At 30.4% G+C, this 20,466-nt stretch overlaps 1 protein-coding gene across 1 annotated transcript; it reads left to right on the top strand.

The window, feature by feature from the left end:
- Positions 1-7,927: 7,927 nt before the first annotated feature.
- On the top strand, positions 7,928-8,622 carry LOC135441216 (uncharacterized; the record flags this gene model as incomplete). The annotated part of the gene is made up of 2 exons (XM_064700731.1): positions 7,928-7,983; positions 8,085-8,622. A coding segment is annotated over exon 2 (515 nt), but the record flags the coding sequence as incomplete, so codon positions are not given.
- Between the last annotated feature and the right edge of the window lie 11,844 nt (positions 8,623-20,466).

Here is a 20,466-nt window from a genome sequence, read left to right as displayed (position 1 = left end):
AACAAATACAGGTACTTACAAATATACAACAAATACATATATATATATATGTATACATATATATTTGTATAAATATATAAAAAAATAATGTTGAAAACAGGTGTATAAAAATATATATGCATATATATTTATATACACTCATGTATATATGAGCAAACATTTGCTAGGGTACATATGTATATATATATATATGTGTGTATATACAACAGACAACTGAAAATGTTGGCCACTTATTTTCACAAGCTCCGATTCACCCTGACAAACTAAAACTAACTAACAAGAATAATGTTGACCATAGCGCGCCCTTTCCCTGTTAAAAGACGCTAACTCATGAACAAACCACAAAATTGACACATTATAAAACAATTACCAAATAACTCTTAAATGCATAAACTATTATTGATGATGATATATACACACACATATATATGAACTAAATTTAGAATTTTTTATATAAAAAGAAAAGTAAAAAATTTTTAGCAAAACTAGAAAATTGAACACTGAAATTTGTATATTTAATAATTTATGCCTTTTATTTAACACACTACTGAACACTATTTCTATTCACACACAAACACACACACACAGACAAGCATGCAAGCAAATCTAACTTAATACATAAGTCACATGCTACAAAAAATGCTAAAAAATCCAACATTTACTCAACTGAAATCTGTTGAACCAACTCATTAAACATTTTGACTTTATCTTGAAAAGTTAGCAGAAAACAAGAAGAAATATCTGTACAAAATAAAGTGAAAGATTGTCAAATCTACAGCTAAAAATGCCAAAAATGAACATAAGAGAGAAGTAAAAATTAAAAAAAAAATAATAATTAAAATGTAACAATTATTTAGAGTTTGTATAGTGTAAAAGAAAAAAAGTACGTTTAGCGCCTAGTCTGTGGGTTTGCAACACAACTCGCGACACATATTTGATACTAATGATAAAAACAATTAATTATTAAATAATAAATATATATAAATATATATATATATATATATACATATATATATTAAAATATAAAAGAGGATTTAAGCATACAACAAATTGTTATAAAAGTTAAAGTTAGTTTTGTTACCAGTGCAATATATACTTTTTGTGCAAATACTTTTCTTTACCTTTGAGTTCCAAATATCAATATCAATAGTTTTGGTTTTTGGCATTTCCCTCTAGCCATGCCCTTAAAAAAAATACACAAGAAAATAAAAACATTGCCAGTTAGCCGGAAAGATATGGACAGTATTAAATACCTTGCGGTTTGGCCAAGAGAGTTCTATTGTTTGGCCCCATACATAAAAGTTAATGCTAATGGTGCCTAGCCTAACTACTCTCGAAATCATTTTTCTTTGCAACCGTCGTTTCAAAACAGATAATATATAGTAAAGAAAACAAACTACTGTAGTCAATAATTTTCTAAAAGTATTCAGTTTTCATCACATTGTTTTACCAAAAGTTACGCCTAATATCTTGTAAATATAAACGAAACTTGAAGGCGGAGGAAAGTCCCCCCTATAATGCAATGAAAAATCGCATGAAAATGCAAGCCGCAAGAAAATGCATTATATACAAAAAATACTTACATATAGCTATATACATACATACATAAATTTAAATGCATAATTATTATCAATTGGGTTTAGCGACTATTCCGTAGTTAAACAAGTTGAAAAACTACATTGCCCCAATTCTCACAGCTTCAAAAATGCTAATCTAGATTTTTACTAGAGCAACACAAATTCAGACACAGAGACACACACACAGGCAGACACACATAGACAAACAGGCACACACACCCACACATACACTCATCCACACTCTTTCTATATGTATTTACGATCTTGTATGAATCGATCTAGTCAAATTCAAGTTAATTATTGCATAAAACTTTAAACAAACATTAAAAAAAAAAACCAACTTAATACAGAGTCAAACTATTAAGATAATAAAAAATAATTATTATTATGTATTATGAATTATTATCATTACAATTATGATGCATTATGATTTTGTATTGAAAATACGAACACGTATTTAAACTAATTATATAAAAACAAATTATTATTATTATTATTCTATGCTATTATACAAAACGTTTTAGACTATATACACAATATTTAAATAAAAATAATAATAATAATAAAAAAAAAACTTAGTGCAAAAAACTGATTTTGGCAAAATTATGCAAATTATATATCAAAAAAGAATGAGAAAACGAAAACATAAACACAAATATACCAAAACTTAAATTATCATACATATTATTATTTCTAATACGTAACACGGTGAACTAAACCAAGAAGAAGCAGAACAAATAAAAGCGATAAACAAATTGAGAATTACAAAATACCAAAGAAAACTTGTTTTATTTTCATTAATTATTTTTCAAGTGAGATGATGTGGCTTGTGAATTGGCAGAGCTTTGAGCTAACTGAACGGACCTACAGAACTATGGACAGAAAATTTGGCACATTTAACCCATATCACTTTCTATATCCAAATTTGTTATGATTTCATCGCATTTATAAACTAGAAAACAAAAAGAAAAACATAATAAGGGCTGTGACTTGAACGTTAAAGTAAAAAAACAAAAAAACAAAACAAAAATCAAATAAATTGTTTGACTTTTTTGTTTATCCTTAGTTCATAAATCAGCTAGTTTTGCTTAAAATAACGAAATATTACAAAATATTACGTTTTAGTTTTCAAAAGCGGTGATAACAAGCAACCAAAAAGCCAAATCAAAATTAATGCATACAAGATACATAAAAAGTAAAAATAAAAATAAAAACAAAATAATTAATAACAAATAAATAATTATTGCTAATATTGAGAGGTTATTTTAAATTCGAAATGAAATGTGATGCAAAACTTTAAAAAAAGAAAAACATATGTCGAATTGAATGAATTAATGAAACTAAACGAAGTAAAAAAAAACAATTGTACCTTGAGCATAGAGCGTAAAAATTGGAATCACAGAAACCAAGAAATACTGGGCAAACTCAATATAAGGATTCGCCCGGTTTCGTCCAATTTGTTGTAATGAGGGCAGCCACGAGAGATTTCAAATTGGCACTTGCATTTGCAAATTTTGCCAAAATACAGTTTACTGCTCAATTTTCCTAATAATTTTGTTACAAAACAATCTACAGCGCGTTCTTACACATTAATAAACTTAATATACAAAGCACATCATATCAAAAACAACGCGTATATCGTAGATCTTTAAATATGTATGGATTTTTTTTTCTTAAAGGAAGGATCATGTTCTCAATCTAAAATAACGCTAGCGCTCTTCTCGGCGCTTCTCAAAGATGCTACTTATATAGTAACATACTTCTGTGCAATTAATAACCTACTGAAGCTGTTGGGTTCCACAAAATTCGTTCGCATATCGCATAGTTAAATTTTATTTGCTTACTTTGTCTTAATTTCGTCATTTACATTAAATTTACTAAAAACAAAATTTACCTTAATATTAAGCATTGTATATTTACTAAAAGAAAATGAAGTCTCTTATCGATGATCGTTCCTTAAACTTAAATCATAAGATATGAATACTTACTTATAGTGGCTACATACACTTAGTCCTATACATAAAGTATTTTTATTATGAGGGCATTCTTATAGAATGTTTATTATTTATAGAAAATAACTAAAATCAACTTACTAACTTATTAATTAATTAATCTATGCTAGTTAATGACAAGGCTAGACAAAGTAGTGAAAGAAGCTTATAACACTTATACAACAACAACAACAAAAACAACAAGAACAACAACAACCAAAAACACATGAGTCCAAGTTTAGAACTTAATAATCAAAAATATATTTAGATACACTTTTCTGCAGGTATTTAACTAAAAGAAATTATACTAAAAATTACAGTACGATAAATAATAAACGATAAACAATTAAATATAGAACTAGAGCAAAGCACATTAAAATGACCCCACCATAACCATGGACTACTAAATTTCATACACTAGTTTTTTATACAAAAAACCAAGCAACTAATACAACAACAGCAACAACAACAACAACAACACAATTAGAGACACACATACATAGTTAAACGGGCCCAATTAGAAGGGAGGGTGCATATCTTTTTCGCTAGGCCTAGAACATTTTGCCTTGATAGCATTTGGGTTTGTTTAAATCAAAACACGAATAACTTATAGGATACAGGGTAAAACATGCAATTAACAATTATAATAATAATGATAATAATAATAATAATTATGATTCATAATACAAAATAATAATTTCTAATATATAACATTATTATCTTATGTTACATTTCCCTCAAGCTTTTGCACTAAGTACGTTTCTTTTTAGTTTTAGCTTGATAACATTAAAGCTTTGCATACATATAGAATTTGCATAAATATATATATATATATATATATATAGGTCTTTAGAGCAACAAATGGGCATAGTCGGGACAGAAGTGCAGTAGTAGGAAAGTATATATTTAAATATATGTATGTATATACACGGATACATATACATAGGTATATGTATAGGAACAGGAGAACAACAAAACAAGTTGATAAAAAACAAACAGCAACAATAATTGGCGGCGCTTGTAGGAAAGCTCAGAAAGTGCATTTAATAAATATGAATAAATATTAATGAAAACGAAAACCAAACAAAAGTTTTTAAACAAACAAAAAATTTAAAAAGTAAAGACATCTTGTCATATTTATATAGGCGATGAATTTCATATATGTATGTATATATATATATACATTAATAAATATATGTATGTATAAAATATATATATATTATGACAATTATTATTATTACTATTAACCAAAGCAAAGATTTATTAGCGAGCTAAGGTCAACAAGCATTATAAACCAATTTTGCAATTATACAAGTGAATGAGGTGAGGAAATGCAACTGAAGAAAATGCCATGAAATGAAACTTAATTGAAATGAAATGAAAAGGCCTCAAGTTATTTTTTGTAGATAAAAATGTTATCTTTTAGAACTTAGCCAAATATTAGATACTGATACAGATGCAAGATGCAGGTGCTAAATGCACAGTTGAGAGCAGGCTAACTGAAATAAATAAAAAGGTCAAAGCGAATTTATATTGTATATAGGTAAACACAAAGCCCAATGATACTTACCTAAGAGGGCTTAATAATATTACAAATTATAAATTATTTAATGATAGTTGCCAGTCTAGAATTTAGCCTACACAACCCACACCTTTGAGTTGCCATCTTAAAGTGCAGCCTCAGTTGCGTTCGATAACTATATCCGCATATAGCAGCTTATTCTTGAACACAATATTTTTTATTTCTGTTTAGAAATCCGTCCGTAATTAGCATTATGCACTATCGCACACGCACACACACACTCACACGCACACACACACACATACACTACCTAAGCAAATTGAATTACTTGAATTGAATTGAACTCTAAGTTACAAAGAAGAATATGTATTTTGAGGATTGTAGGATTATTTAATATGAAATCCACATACTGATACCTCTTTCTATCGTAAATGCTTAATACATTATTTTAATTTAGCATAGGATTTTGTGCAACTAACACACACAACATGCAACTAATTATGCATAAATAATATTGAATAACAGCAGATAGGGTATTATTTGACATTTTTGAAGAGCACCTTTAACGAAAACAATAAGAAAATTAGCAGCAAAGAGAACTTAACAATAAATGCAGTTAAATGCCATATATAAATAAGAAAAGAATATACCCAATTTTGCACATACAATTTGTAGCAAAATGTAAATTTGACAAATTGAATTTGAAAATTTCATTCCTTCAAAAAAGTCTGCAGTGAAATGAAAGAAAGCTTGCCCCTATTACAAAATGAAATGATTCTTATATTTTGAACATGCTCTAAAATAAACAAAAACCTATAAATTAACTCAACAAAAATTAAATATTAAATGTAAAATGGTTTCAAAATCAAAAAATAAAAAAACACATAAAAAACAAACAAGTGACATTAAAAAAAAAGTATAGTAAAAAGAAAAGAATACAATTCCAAAACATTTACATCAAAGTTCAAATATTTTAAAGTTGTTTACATAATTCTGCGCAAGCTTTTTTAATATGTACTTACGTATTTTTAGAGCACAATCTTTTTAGGCATTTGCTAGCAATATTTAATAATACTAAATTATTGCAATATATTTTCAAATCGGCCAAAGCGAGAATTCAAAATTGATTGTGCACACTCTGAAAAGCAACTTTCTTAAGTTTGATATTTGAGAAATCAACTTAATTCAAGATTCTTAGAGCACAACTACACGAAATGCACCAGGTATCCAATCTGTATTCACAAATACATACGAATATTTCTAACGACAATTTTTGAGACACATCCATTAACAGTTGATACTAACTTAATATGCACACAGCTACATACAAAATATACACATATACATGCATACATACAAGTACTTACTTATATTACAAAATTTATATTTATACATACATACAAACTACATGCATACATATAAAGCGCAGATGCAAAAAATAAAAACTAATAGGCAATGTAGTTGAAAAGAATGGAAATACTTACGAGTACATAGAGAAAACTAAAAGGAAACACACGTATTGAACAATTAAATAAAATAATTTAAAATAGCAAAGAAAAGGTCTTTATATTAACTATATATATATATATACACATATATATATATATAAATATATACTACATATATACTATACATATGTGTATATTAAATACAATTTATAAATAATAACAACTCAATGGCGAAGTGTGTAAAATTTGTGCATTCGTTCATGAAAACAAAAGGATGAAAGTAAACACCGAAAAACATTACAAATATATCTATATATACTACATATAGATATATATATATATATATATATATATATATACATATATATATATGCATATATATATATATATATGTTTATATTTACATTCAATTTAATTTTTCGCCCAAGGTCGCGAAAAATTGTTGAAGCCACACATTAAAAGCTATCAAATGAACTATTAATTAATTATGAAAGCAAACAAATTAAAACAAGCAAACTATGCAAATATTTTAATACTTAACAGGCGTAAAAAATGCATTACCAAATCTAGTTTAAACATTATTTATGACATACAAAAACATACATAGATAAACCCAACATATTTATAAGTAACTATATAACAAACAAAAACAATAACAAGTATTAGAGCCAGCAAAAGAACTACATATAAACATAATTTGCGCCTTTTTATCAAATTATTGTTTTTTATACCTATTTTCCGTTCTTATCAATGATAACACAGTCTACGAACGACAAGCAACAGCAGTTAGGCCAACCGCGCGGCAAAAGCTAACAATAACATAATTAAAAAAAAAAATATATATATACATATATATATATATACATAATATAATATAAATATCAAGAAAGTCTAGGCTAAATTTTGACAGTTTTAAAATGGCGAACATGTAAACTTTGTTTCGTTGGCCAAACTGGGCGTCGTATATGGGCGAAACATTATGGTACAGGTCGAACAGAAAATTGAGAATGGAGCAAAGCAAAAGAGAAATTATAAATGAGCAAGTAAACGAGTTATAATTACAACAAATAAATTATTATTAATAAATAATTATTATACATGACAACTTATGCAAATGTAATAAGTAAAAAAAAAAAAGAAATTAAACAACAAAAAAAAACTGGCAAGTTTAAACAAAAAAATTGAGAAAAAAACCAAATGGTAAAATTACAAAAATGCAGAAAAAATATATATTATATATACTTTATAGACATTTAAACATGAAAACAAAAGGCAAAGAACAAACTAAAAAATAAAGTTACAAATAATAAACTTTTACCATAAAAATAAAAATGTAATTTTCTTTTAACTTGGATGGATTTCAGATTTGACATTAAACACAAAATGCCACCTTCATCCACATATCCGGCAACTTTTTCATTGTTTCTTAGCAACAGCTGTCAAACGTAAGTAAAATGCACACATCTGGCAACACCATATTCGCGCGGTTGCCTCGTTACGCTACGCAGTGTAACAAGTTATTTAGCTTTGGTAAATAAAAGGTTAGTTTTTTAGCTTTAGAAGCTCGGAATGACTGACCAACTGGACCAACTGGCCACCGCCGAGCTGCAGCGTCTGCAGCGCCAGCACCGTTCCCTACAGCTGGACCTGCGTGGGCTGCTAGAGGAGAAAACAAAACGACTGAAAAAGCAAAATCACATGATTAACGTTCTGCAGGTGGAATATGACAAACTTAAGGACGAAATCAAAACCCTGGAGGGCGGCACTCATGCACGTAAGAATACCAACAAAGAGAGACTCTTGGGAACCTTGCAAAATCAACAGTCCGAACTGCAACGGGTATACCAAGGCGAACGCACCAATTTGTGGGAGCTCGAGGGACACATACGGAAAATGGAAAAAGAAATAGATGCATTGCGTCGCAATGAAGTGCCCGACAATTGCTACAAGGAAACAATTTGTAAGGTGCAAAAGAGCGTAGTCAAACTAGAGAATCGCCTCGACGTGGTCAACAAAAAGTGTAGCGATGTTCTAACGGAGAACGGCAAAATGCGTGACGCAATAAACCATATGCTTCAAGATCGGTAAGTGCGTACCAAATTTGACATTAAAGCTAGGGGTAACGTCACGTTTTTATAAACAAAAAATTCCCTGCACGGAGATGTGTCGTTTATAAAGCGCCGAAGTTATGTCGCTTCAAACCGGTTCAGTCCGATCCGGTTGTAAATTAAAAACTTGATGATTTTTTTTAATATCTCGGGCAAATAATGTCAGATTTTTGAATGATACGCCATTTTGGACTCGTAAGGATCAGCGCTATCGATTGGCATTCAAAAAAATAAAATACCAACTTTTGACCGAATTCGACAAAAAAGCAAGGAGTCGTCTCGAATATCAAAATTTTTTTGATGAGTTTTTTTAAATATCTCGGGTAAATAACATCAGATTTGTGAAAGTAATACCTATTTAAATTCGTTCGGATCCCTGTTATCAATTGGCATTCAAACAAATTAAATATCGATGCCTCTAAAAAAGTTGTTAACCAAAAAACGATTCGTTTGTAAAGTGAATCCCTTTTGATGATTTTTTTTAATATCTCGGGCAAATAATGTCCGATTTTTGAATGATACGCCATTTTAGACTCTTAAGGATCAGTACTATCGATTGGCATCAAAAAAATAAAAATCAAATATTTGACCAAAATCATCAAAATGGCAAGGGGTTACATCACATTTTTTCTCAAAATCGGGGTCGGATCGAAAATCGAAACTTTTTTGATGATTTTTATTGAATTTCTCTGGTAAATGCTGTCAGATTTTGAAATGTTATACCTTTTTGAATTTGTAGGGATCCCTACTATCATTCTGCATTCAAACATTTTTAAAATCGATGGGTTAAAAAAAGTGGTTGACCAAAAACCGATTTGTTTGTAAAGTCAACCTTTTTTTATGCTTTTCTGGTATATCTCGGCCAAAGAATGTCCGATTTGGGTATTTTATACCAGTTTAGACTCGTAAGGATAAGTACTATCGATTGGCATCAAAAAAATAAAAATCTAATTTTTGACCAAAATCATCAAAATGGCAAGGGGTTACATCACGTTTTTTCTCAAATTCGGGGTCGGATCGTACTATCGATTGGCATCAAAAAAATAAAAATCTAATTTTTGACCAAAATCATCAAAATGGCAAGGGGTTACATCACATTTTTTCTCAAAATCGGGGTCGTTTCGAAAATCAAAACCTTTTCTTATGCTTTTTTTTTGAATATCTCGAGTAAATATTGTCTGATTTTGAAATATTAAACCTATTTGAATTCGTACGGATCCCTACTATCAATTGGCATTCAAACATTTTAAATATCGATGGGTTAAAAAAAGTTGTTGACCAAAAACCGATTCGTTTGTAAAGTCAACCTTTTTTGATGATTTTTTTGAATATCTCGGCCAAATAGTGTTCGATTTGGGAATTTTATACCATTTTAGACTCGTAAGGATCCGTACTATCGATTGGCATCAAAAAAATAAAAATCTAATTTTTGACCAAAATCATCAAAATGGCAAGGGGTTACATCACGTTTTTTCTCAAATTCGGGGTCGGATCGTACTATCGATTGGCATCAAAAAAATAAAAATCTAATTTTTGACCAAAATCATCAAAATGGCAAGGGGTTACATCACATTTTTTCTCAAAATCGGGGTCGTTTCGAAAATCAAAACCTTTTCTTATGCTTTTTTTTTGAATATCTCGAGTAAATATTGTCTGATTTTGAAATATTAAACCTATTTGAATTCGTACGGATCCCTACTATCAATTGGCATTCAAACATTTTAAATATCGATGGGTTAAAAAAAGTTGTTGACCAAAAACCGATTCGTTTGTAAAGTCAACCTTTTTTGATGATTTTTTTGAATATCTCGGCCAAATAGTGTTCGATTTGGGAATTTTATACCATTTTAGACTCGTAAGGATCCGTACTCTCAATTGGCATCAAAAAAATAAAAATCTAATTTTTGACCAAAATCATCAAAATGGCAAGGGGTTACATCACATTTTTTCTCAAATTCGGGGTCGGATCGAAAATCGAAACTTTTTTGATGATTTTTATTGAATTTCTCGGGTAAATGCTGTCAGATTTTGAAATGTTATACCTTTTTGAATTCGTAGGGATCCCAACTATCAATTTGCATTCAAACATTTTTAAAATCGATGGGTTAAAAAGTGTGGTTGACCAAAAACCGATTCGTTTGTAAAGTCAACCTTTTTTGATGATTTTTTTGAATATCTCGGCCAAATAGTGTTCGATTTGGGAATTTTATACCATTTTAGACTCGTAAGGATCCGTACTATCGATTGGCATCAAAAAAATAAAAATCTAATTTTTGACCAAAATCATCAAAATGGCAAGGGGTTACATCACATTTTTTCTCAAATTCGGGGTCGGATCGAAAATCGAAACTTTTTTGATGATTTTTATTGAATTTCTCGGGTAAATGCTGTCAGATTTTGAAATGTTATACCTTTTTGAATTTGTAGGGATCCCTACTATCAATCTGCATTCAAACATTTTTAAAATCGATGGGTTAAAAAAAGTGGTTGACCAAAAACCGATTCGTTTGTAAAGTCAACCTTTTTTGATGATTTTTTTGAATATCTCGGCCAAATAGTGTTCGATTTGGGAATTTTATACCATTTTAGACTCGTAAGGATCCGTACTATCGACTGGCATCAAAAAAATAAAAATCTAATTTTTGACCAAAATCATTAAAATGGCAAGGGGTTACATCACGTTTTTTCTCAAATTCGGGGTCGGATCGAAAATCGAAACTTTTTTGATGATTTTTATTGAATTTCTCGGGTAAATGCTGTCAGATTTTGAAATGTTATACCTTTTTTGAATTTGTAGGGATCCCTACTATCAATCTGCATTCAAACATTTTTAAAATCAATGGGTTAAAAAAAAGTGGTTGACCAAAAACAGATTCGCTTGTAAAGTCAACCTTTTTTGATGCTTTTTTTGAATATATCGGGTAAATATTGTTTGATTTTGAAATATTAAACCTTTTTGAACTCGTACGGATCCCTACTATCAATTGGCATTCAAACATTTTTAAAATCGATGGGTTAAAAAAAGTGGTTGACCAAAAACCGATTCGTTTGTAAAGTCAACCTTTTTTGATGATTTTTTTGAATATCTCGGCCAAATAGTGTTTGATTTGGGAATTTTATACCATTTTAGACTCGTAAGGATCCGTACTATCGATTGGCATCAAAAAAATAAAAATCTAATTTTTGACCAAAATCATCAAAATGGCAAGGGGTTACATCACGTTTTTTCTCAAATTCGGGGTCGGATCGAAAATCAAAACCTTTTCTTATGCTTTTTTTTTGAATATCTCGAGTAAATATTGTCTGATTTTGAAATATTAAACCTATTTGAATTCGTACGGATCCCTACTATCAATTGGCATTCAAACATTTTAAATATCGATGGGTTAAAAAAAGTGGTTGACCAAAAACCGATTCGCTTGTAAAGTCAACCTTTTTTGATGATTTTTTTGAATATCTCGGCCAAATAGTGTTTGATTTGGGAATTTTATACCATTTTAGACTCGTAAGGATCCGTACTACCGATTGGCATCAAAAAAATAAAAATCTAATTTTTGACCAAAATCATCAAAATGGCAAGGGGTTACATCACGTTTTTCTCAAATTCGGGGTCGGATCGAAAATCGAAACTTTTTTGATGATTTTTATTGAATTTCTCGGGTAAATGCTGTCAGATTTTGAAATGTTATACCTTTTTGAATTTGTAGGGATCCCTACTATCAATCTGCATTCAAACATTTTAAAAATCGATGGGTTAAAAATAGTGGTTGACCAAAAACCGATTCGTTTGTAATGTCAACCTTTTTTGATGATTTTTTTGAATATCTTGGCCAAATAGTGTTCGATTTGGGAATTTTATACCATTTTAGACTCGTAAGGATCCGTACTATCGATTGGCTTTGAAATAATAAAAATCTAATTTTTGACCAAAATCATCAAAATGGCAAGGGGTTACATCACATTTTTTCTCAAATTCGGGGTCGGATCGAAAATCGAAACATTTTTGATGATTTTTATTGAATTTCTCGGGTAAATGCTGTCAGATTTTGAAATGTTATACCTTTTTGAATTCGTAGGGATCCCTACTATCAATCTGCATTCAAACATTTTTAAAATCGATGGGTTAAAAAAAGTGGTTGACCAAAAACCGATTCGTTTGTAAAGTCAACCTTTTTTGATGATTTTTTTGAATATCTCGGCCAAATAGTGTTCGATTTGGGAATTTTATACCATTTGAGACTCGTAAGGATCCGTACTATCGATTGGCATCAAAAAAATAAAAATCTAATTTTTGACCAAAATCATCAAAATGGCAAGGGGTTACATCACGTTTTTTCTCAAATTCGGGGTCGGATCGAAAATCGAAACTTTTTTGATGATTTTTATTGAATTTCTCGGGTAAATGCTGTCAGATTTTGAAATGTTATACCTTTTTGAATTTGTAGGGATCCCTACTATCAATCTGCATTCAAACATTTTTAAAATCGATGGGTTAAAAAAAGTGGTTGACCAAAAACCGATTCGCTTGTAAAGTCAACCTTTTTTGATGATTATTTTGAATATCTCGGCCAAATAGTGTTTGATTTGGGAATTTTATACCATTTTAGACTCGTAAGGATCCGTACTACCGATTGGCATCAAAAAAATAAAAATCTAATTTTTGACCAAAATCATCAAAATGGCAAGGGGTTACATCACATTTTTTCTCAAATTCGGGGTCGGATCGAAAATCGGAACTTTTTTGATGATTTTTATTGAATTTCTCGGGTAAATGCTGTCAGATTTTGAAATGTTATACCTTTTTGAATTTGTAGGGATCCCTACTATCAATCTGCATTCAAACATTTTTAAAATCGATGGGTTAAAAAAAGTGGTTGACCAAAAACCGATTCGCTTGTAAAGTCAACCTTTTTTTTATGATTTTTTTGAATATCTCGGCCAAATAGTGTTCGATTTGGGAATTTTATACCATTTTAGACTCGTAAGGATCCGTACTGTCAATTGGCATCAAAAAAATAAAAATCTAATTTTTGACCAAAATCATCAAAATGGCAAGGGGTTACATCACATTTTTTCTCAAATTCGGGGTCGGATCGAAAATCGGAACTTTTTTGATGATTTTTATTGAATTTCTCGGGTAAATGCTGTCAGATTTTGAAATGTTATACCTTTTTGAATTTGTAGGGATCCCTACTATCAATCTGCATTCAAACATTTTTAAAATCGATGGGTTAAAAAAAGTGGTTGACCAAAAACCGATTCGCTTGTAAAGTCAACCTTTTTTTATGATTTTTTTGAATATCTCGGCCAAATAGTGTTCGATTTGGGAATTTTATACCATTTTAGACTCGTAAGGATCCGTACTATCGATTGGCATCAAAAAAATAAAAATCTAATTTTTGACCAAAATCATCTAAATGGCAAGGGGTTACATCACATTTTTTCTCAAATTCGGGGTCGGATCGAAAATCGGAACTTTTTTGATGATTTTTATTGAATTTCTCGGGTAAATGCTGTCAGATTTTGAAATGTTATACCTTTTTGAATTTGTAGGGATCCCTACTATCAATCTGCATTCAAACATTTTTAAAATCGATGGGTTAAAAATAGTGGTTGACCAAAAACCGATTCGTTTGTAATGTCAACCTTTTTTGATGATTTTTTTGAATATCTCGGCCAAATAGTGTTCGATTTGGGAATTTTATACCATTTGAGACTCGTAAGGATCCGTACTATCGATTGGCATCAAAAAAATAAAAATCTAATTTTTGACCAAAATCATCAAAATGGCAAGGGGTTACATCACATTTTTTCTCAAATTCGGGGTCGGATCGAAAATCGAAACTTTTTTGATGATTTTTATTGAATTTCTCGGGTAAATGCTGTCAGATTTTGAAATGTTATACCTTTTTGAATTTGTAGGGATCCCTACTATCAATCTGCATTCAAACATTTTTAAAATCGATGGGTTAAAAAAAGTGGTTGACCAAAAACCGATTCGCTTGTAAAGTCAACCTTTTTTTTATGATTTTTTTGAATATCTCGGCCAAATAGTGTTCGATTTGGGAATTTTATACCATTTTAGACTCGTAAGGATCCGTACTGTCAATTGGCATCAAAAAAATAAAAATCTAATTTTTGACCAAAATCATCAAAATGGCAAGGGGTTACATCACATTTTTTCTCAAATTCGGGGTCGGATCGAAAATCGGAACTTTTTTGATGATTTTTATTGAATTTCTCGGGTAAATGCTGTCAGATTTTGAAATGTTATACCTTTTTGAATTTGTAGGGATCCCTACTATCAATCTGCATTCAAACATTTTTAAAATCGATGGGTTAAAAAAAGTGGTTGACCAAAAACCGATTCGCTTGTAAAGTCAACCTTTTTTTTATGATTTTTTTGAATATCTCGGCCAAATAGTGTTCGATTTGGGAATTTTATACCATTTTAGACTCGTAAGGATCCGTACTATCGATTGGCATCAAAAAAATAAAAATCTAATTTTTGACCAAAATCATCAAAATGGCAAGGGGTTACATCACATTTTTTCTCAAATTCGGGGTCGGATCGAAAATCGGAACTTTTTTGATGATTTTTATTGAATTTCTCGGGTAAATGCTGTCAGATTTTGAAATGTTATACCTTTTTGAATTTGTAGGGATCCCTACTATCAATCTGCATTCAAACATTTTTAAAATCGATGGGTTAAAAATAGTGGTTGACCAAAAACCGATTCGTTTGTAATGTCAACCTTTTTTGATGATTTTTTTGAATATCTCGGCCAAATAGTGTTCGATTTGGGAATTTTATACCATTTGAGACTCGTAAGGATCCGTACTATCGATTGGCATCAAAAAAATAAAAATCTAATTTTTGACCAAAATCATCAAAATGGCAAGGGGTTACATCACATTTTTTCTCAAATTCGGGGTCGGATCGAAAATCGAAACTTTTTTGATGATTTTTATTGAATTTCTCGGGTAAATGCTGTCAGATTTTGAAATGTTATACCTTTTTGAATTTGTAGGGATCCCTACTATCAATCTGCATTCAAACATTTTTAAAATCGATGGGTTAAAAAAAGTGGTTGACCAAAAACCGATTCGTTTGTAAAGTCAACCTTTTTTGATGATTTTTTTGAATATCTTGGCCAAATAGTGTTCGATTTGGGAATTTTATACCATTTTAGACTCGTAAGGATCCGTACCATCGATTGGCTTTGAAATAATAAAAATATAATTTTTGACCAAAATCATCAAAATGGCACGTTTTTTCTCAAATTCGGGGTCGGATCGAAAATCGAAACTTTTTTGAGGATTTTTATTGAATTCCTCGGGTAAATGCTGTCAGATTTTGAAATGTTATACCTTTTTGAATTTGTAGGGATCCCTACTATCAATCTGCATTCAAACATTTTTAAAATCGATGGGTTCAAAAAAGTGGTTGACCAAAAACCGATTCGTTTGTAAAGTCAACCTTTTTTGATGATTTTTTTGAATATCTCGGCCAAATAGTGTTCGATTTGGGAATTTGATACCATTTTAGACTCGTAAGGATCCGTACTATCAATTGGCATCAAAAAAATAAAAATCTAATTTTTGACCAAAATCATCAAAATGGCAAGGGGTTACATCACGTTTTTCTCAAATTCGGGGTCGGATCGAAAATCGAAACTTTTTTGATGAATTTTTTTGAATTTCTCGGGTAAATGCTGTTAGATTTTGAAATGTTATACCTTATTGAATTTTTAGGGATCCCTACTATTAATCTGCATTCAAACATTTTTAAAATCGATGGGTTAAAAAAAGTGGTTGACCAAAAACCGATTCGTTTGTAAAGTCAACCTTTTTTGATGATTTTTTTGAATATCTCGGCCAAATAGTGCTCGATTTGGGAATTTTATACCATTTTGGACTCGTAAGGATCCGTACTATCGATTGGCTTTGAAATAATAAAAATCTAATTTTTGACCAAAATCATCAAAATGGCAAGGGGTTTTCATTTCACATTTTTTCTCAAATTCGGGGTCGGATCGAAAATCGAAACATTTTTGATGATTTTTATTGAATTTCTCGGGTAAATGCTGTCAGATTTTGAAATGTTATACCTTTTTGAATTCGTAGGGATCCCTACTATCAATTTGCATTCAAACATTTTTAAAATCGATGGGTTAAAAAGTGTGGTTGACCAAAAACCGATTCGTTTGTAAAGTCAACCTTTTTTGATGATTTTTTGGAATATCTCGGCCAAATAGTGTTCGATTTGGGAATTTTATACCATTTTAGACTCGTAAGGATCCGTACTATCAATTGGCATCAAAAAAATAAAAATCTAATTTTTGACCAAAATCATCAAAATGGCAAGGGGTTACATCACGTTTTTTCTCAAATTCGGGGTCGGATCGAAAATCGAAACTTTTTTGATGATTTTTATTGAATTTCTCGGGTAAATGCTGTCAGATTTTGAAATGTTATACCTTTTTGAATTTGTAGGGATCCCTACTATCAATCTGCATTCAAACATTTTTAAAATCGATGGGTTAAAAAAAGTGGTTGACCAAAAACCGATTCGTTTGTAAAGTCAACCTTTTTTGATGATTTTTTTGAATATCTCGGCCAAATAGTGCTCGATTTGGGAATTTTATACCATTTTAGACTCGTAAGGATCCGTACTATCGATTGGCATCAAAAAAATAAAAATCTAATTTTTGACCAAAATCATCAAAATGGCAAGGGGTTACATCACATTTCCTCAGATTCGGGGTCGGATCGAAAATCGAAACTTTTTTGATGATTTTTATTGAATTTCTCGGGTAAATGCTGTCAGATTTTGAAATGTTATACCTTTTTGAATTTGTAGGGATCCCTACTATCAATCTGCATTCAAACATTTTTAAAATCGATGGGTTAAAAAATGTGGGTTTTAAAATCGATGGGTTAAAAATGTGGTTGACCAAAAACCGATTCGTTTGTAAAGTCAACCTTTTTTGATGATTTTTTTGAATATCTCGGCCAAATAGTGTTCGATTTGGGAATTTTATACCATTTTAGACTCGTAAGGATCCGTACTATCAATTGGCATCAAAAAAATAAAAATCTAATTTTTGACCAAAATCATCAAAATGGCAAGGGGTTACATCACGTTTTTTCTCAAATTCGGGGTCGGATCGAAAATCGAAACTTTTTTGATGATTTTTATTGAATTTCTCGGGTAAATGCTGTCAGATTTTGAAATGTTATACCTTTTTGAATTTGTAGGGATCCCTACTATCATTCTGCATTCAAACATTTTTAAAATCGATGGGTTAAAAAAAGTGGTTGACCAAAAACCGATTCGTTTGTAAAGTCAACCTTTTTTGATGATTTTTTTGAATATCTCGGCCAAATAGTGTTCGATTTGGGAATTTTATACCATTTTAGACTCGTAAGGATCCGTACTATCGATTGGCATCAAAAAAATAAAAATCTAATTTTTGACCAAAATCATCAAAATGGCAAGGGGTTACATCACATTTTTTCTCAAATTCGGGGTCGGATCGAAAATCGAAACTTTTTTGATGATTTTTATTGAATTTCTCGGGTAAATGCTGTCAGATTTTGAAATGTTATACCTTTTTGAATTTGTAGGGATCCCTACTATCAATCTGCATTCAAACATTTTTAAAATCGATGTGTCAAAAAATGTGGTTGACCAAAAACCGATTCGTTTGTAAAGTCAACCTTTTTTGATGATTTTTTGGAATATCTCGGCCAAATAGTGTTCGATTTGGGAATTTTCTTGAGTTTAGACTGGTACAAGATACAAGTAGTGGCATGAAATTGAAATTTTTGAGATTTTCAAAATAATCAAAATAACGGCAAAGTTCGTGGCCACTTCTAGCTCATTTAAGGATCAATGCAAAATCAATTTTTTTGATGATTTATATGAAGTTTTTGGGTAAATATGAAATTGATGGAGAAATGCTATAGCTTTTCTGAATTATGCAAACATATATAAATACTAATAAACATTTTTTTAAAATGATTAAAAAATGTGGTTTTAAAATCAATGGGTACGAGATAACAAAACCAAAACTGGTACTGTAAAATCGATTTTGATAATTTTTTGAATACTCGGCAAAATAGTGTTTTTGAATTCGAAATTTTGTACGGCTGAACTACAGTAGATCAAGTACTCAATTCGGCATCCAAAAAAATAAAAATCTAATTTTTGAGCCAAAATAATCAAATAGGCAGCGTACTGTTTCTGGATTTGGAGTGGATAGTGAAAATGAAAACTTTTTGTAGTGATTTTGAACCTGGGTAGTGCTCCAGAATATGAAATGTTTTGTAGCTTGAACTGTAGATGCTGTAGTTGGTGGACTGGAACATTTTGATAATGAGTAGAAAAAATAATAACAAAACTAATTCATTTTTGTAAAGTCAACCTTTTTTGATGATTTTTTTGAATATCTCGGCCAAATAGTGTTCGATTTGGGAATTTTATACCATTTTAGACTCGTAAGGATCCGTACTATCGATTGGCATCAAAAAAATAAAAATCTAATTTTTGACCAAAATCATCAAAATGGCAAGGGGTTACATCACGTTTTTTCTCAAATTCGGGGTCGGATCGAAAATCGAAACTTTTTTGATGATTTTTATTGAATTTCTCGGGTAAATGCTGTCAGATTTTGAAATGTTATACCTTTTTGAATTTGTAGGGATCCCTACTATCAATCTGCATTCAAACATTTTTAAAATCGATGGGTTAAAAAAAGTGGTTGACCAAAAACCGATTCGTTTGTAAAGTCAACCTTTTTTGATGATTTTTTTGAATATCTCGGCCAAATAGTGTTCGATTTGGGAATTTTATACCATTTTAGACTCGTAAGGATCCGTACTATCGATTGGCATCAAAAAAATAAAAATCTAATTTTTGACCAAAATCATCAAAATGGCAAGGGGTTACATCACGTTTTTTCTCAAATTCGGGGTCGGATCGAAAATCGAAACTTTTTTGATGATTTTTATTGAATTTCTCGGGTAAATGCTGTCAGATTTTGAAATGTTATACCTTTTTGAATTTGTAGGGATCCCTACTATCAATCTGCATTCAAACATTTTTAAAATCGATGGGTTAAAAAAAGTGGTTGACCAAAAACCGATTCGTTTGTAAAGTCAACCTTTTTTGATGATTTTTTTGAATATCTCGGCCAAATAGTGTTCGATTTGGGAATTTTATACCATTTTAGACTCGTAAGGATCCGTACTATCGATTGGCATCAAAAAAATAAAAATCTAATTTTTGACCAAAATCATCAAAATGGCAAGGGGTTACATCACGTTTTTTCTCAAATTCGGGGTCGGATCGAAAATCGAAACTTTTTTGATGATTTTTATTGAATTTCTCGGGTAAATGCTGTCAGATTTTGAAATGTTATACCTTTTTGAATTTGTAGGGATCCCTACTATCAATCTGCATTCAAACATTTTTAAAATCGATGGGTTAAAAAATGTGGTTGACCAAAAACCGATTCGTTTGTAAAGTCAACCTTTTTTGATGATTTTTTTGAATATCTCGGCCAAATAGTGTTCGATTTGGGAATTTTATACCATTTTAGACTCGTAAGGATCCGTACTATCGATTGGCATCAAAAAAATAAAAATCTAATTTTTGACCAAAATCATCAAAATGGCAAGGGGTTACATCACGTTTTTTCTCAAATTCGGGGTCGGATCGAAAATCGAAACTTTTTTGATGATTTTTATTGAATTTCTCGGGTAAATGCTGTCAGATTTTGAAATGTTATACCTTTTTGAATTTGTAGGGATCCC

The sequence above is a fragment of the Drosophila montana genome, unplaced genomic scaffold, assembly GCF_035044405.1.
Source record: "Drosophila montana isolate Dmon_TW-CO22-7 unplaced genomic scaffold, ASM3504440v1 contig_1875_1, whole genome shotgun sequence".
NCBI classification, from domain to species: Eukaryota; Metazoa; Arthropoda; class Insecta; order Diptera; family Drosophilidae; genus Drosophila; species Drosophila montana.
The sequence above is the reverse complement of the archived record's forward strand: the minus strand, read 5'-3'. Positions and strand labels throughout refer to the sequence as shown.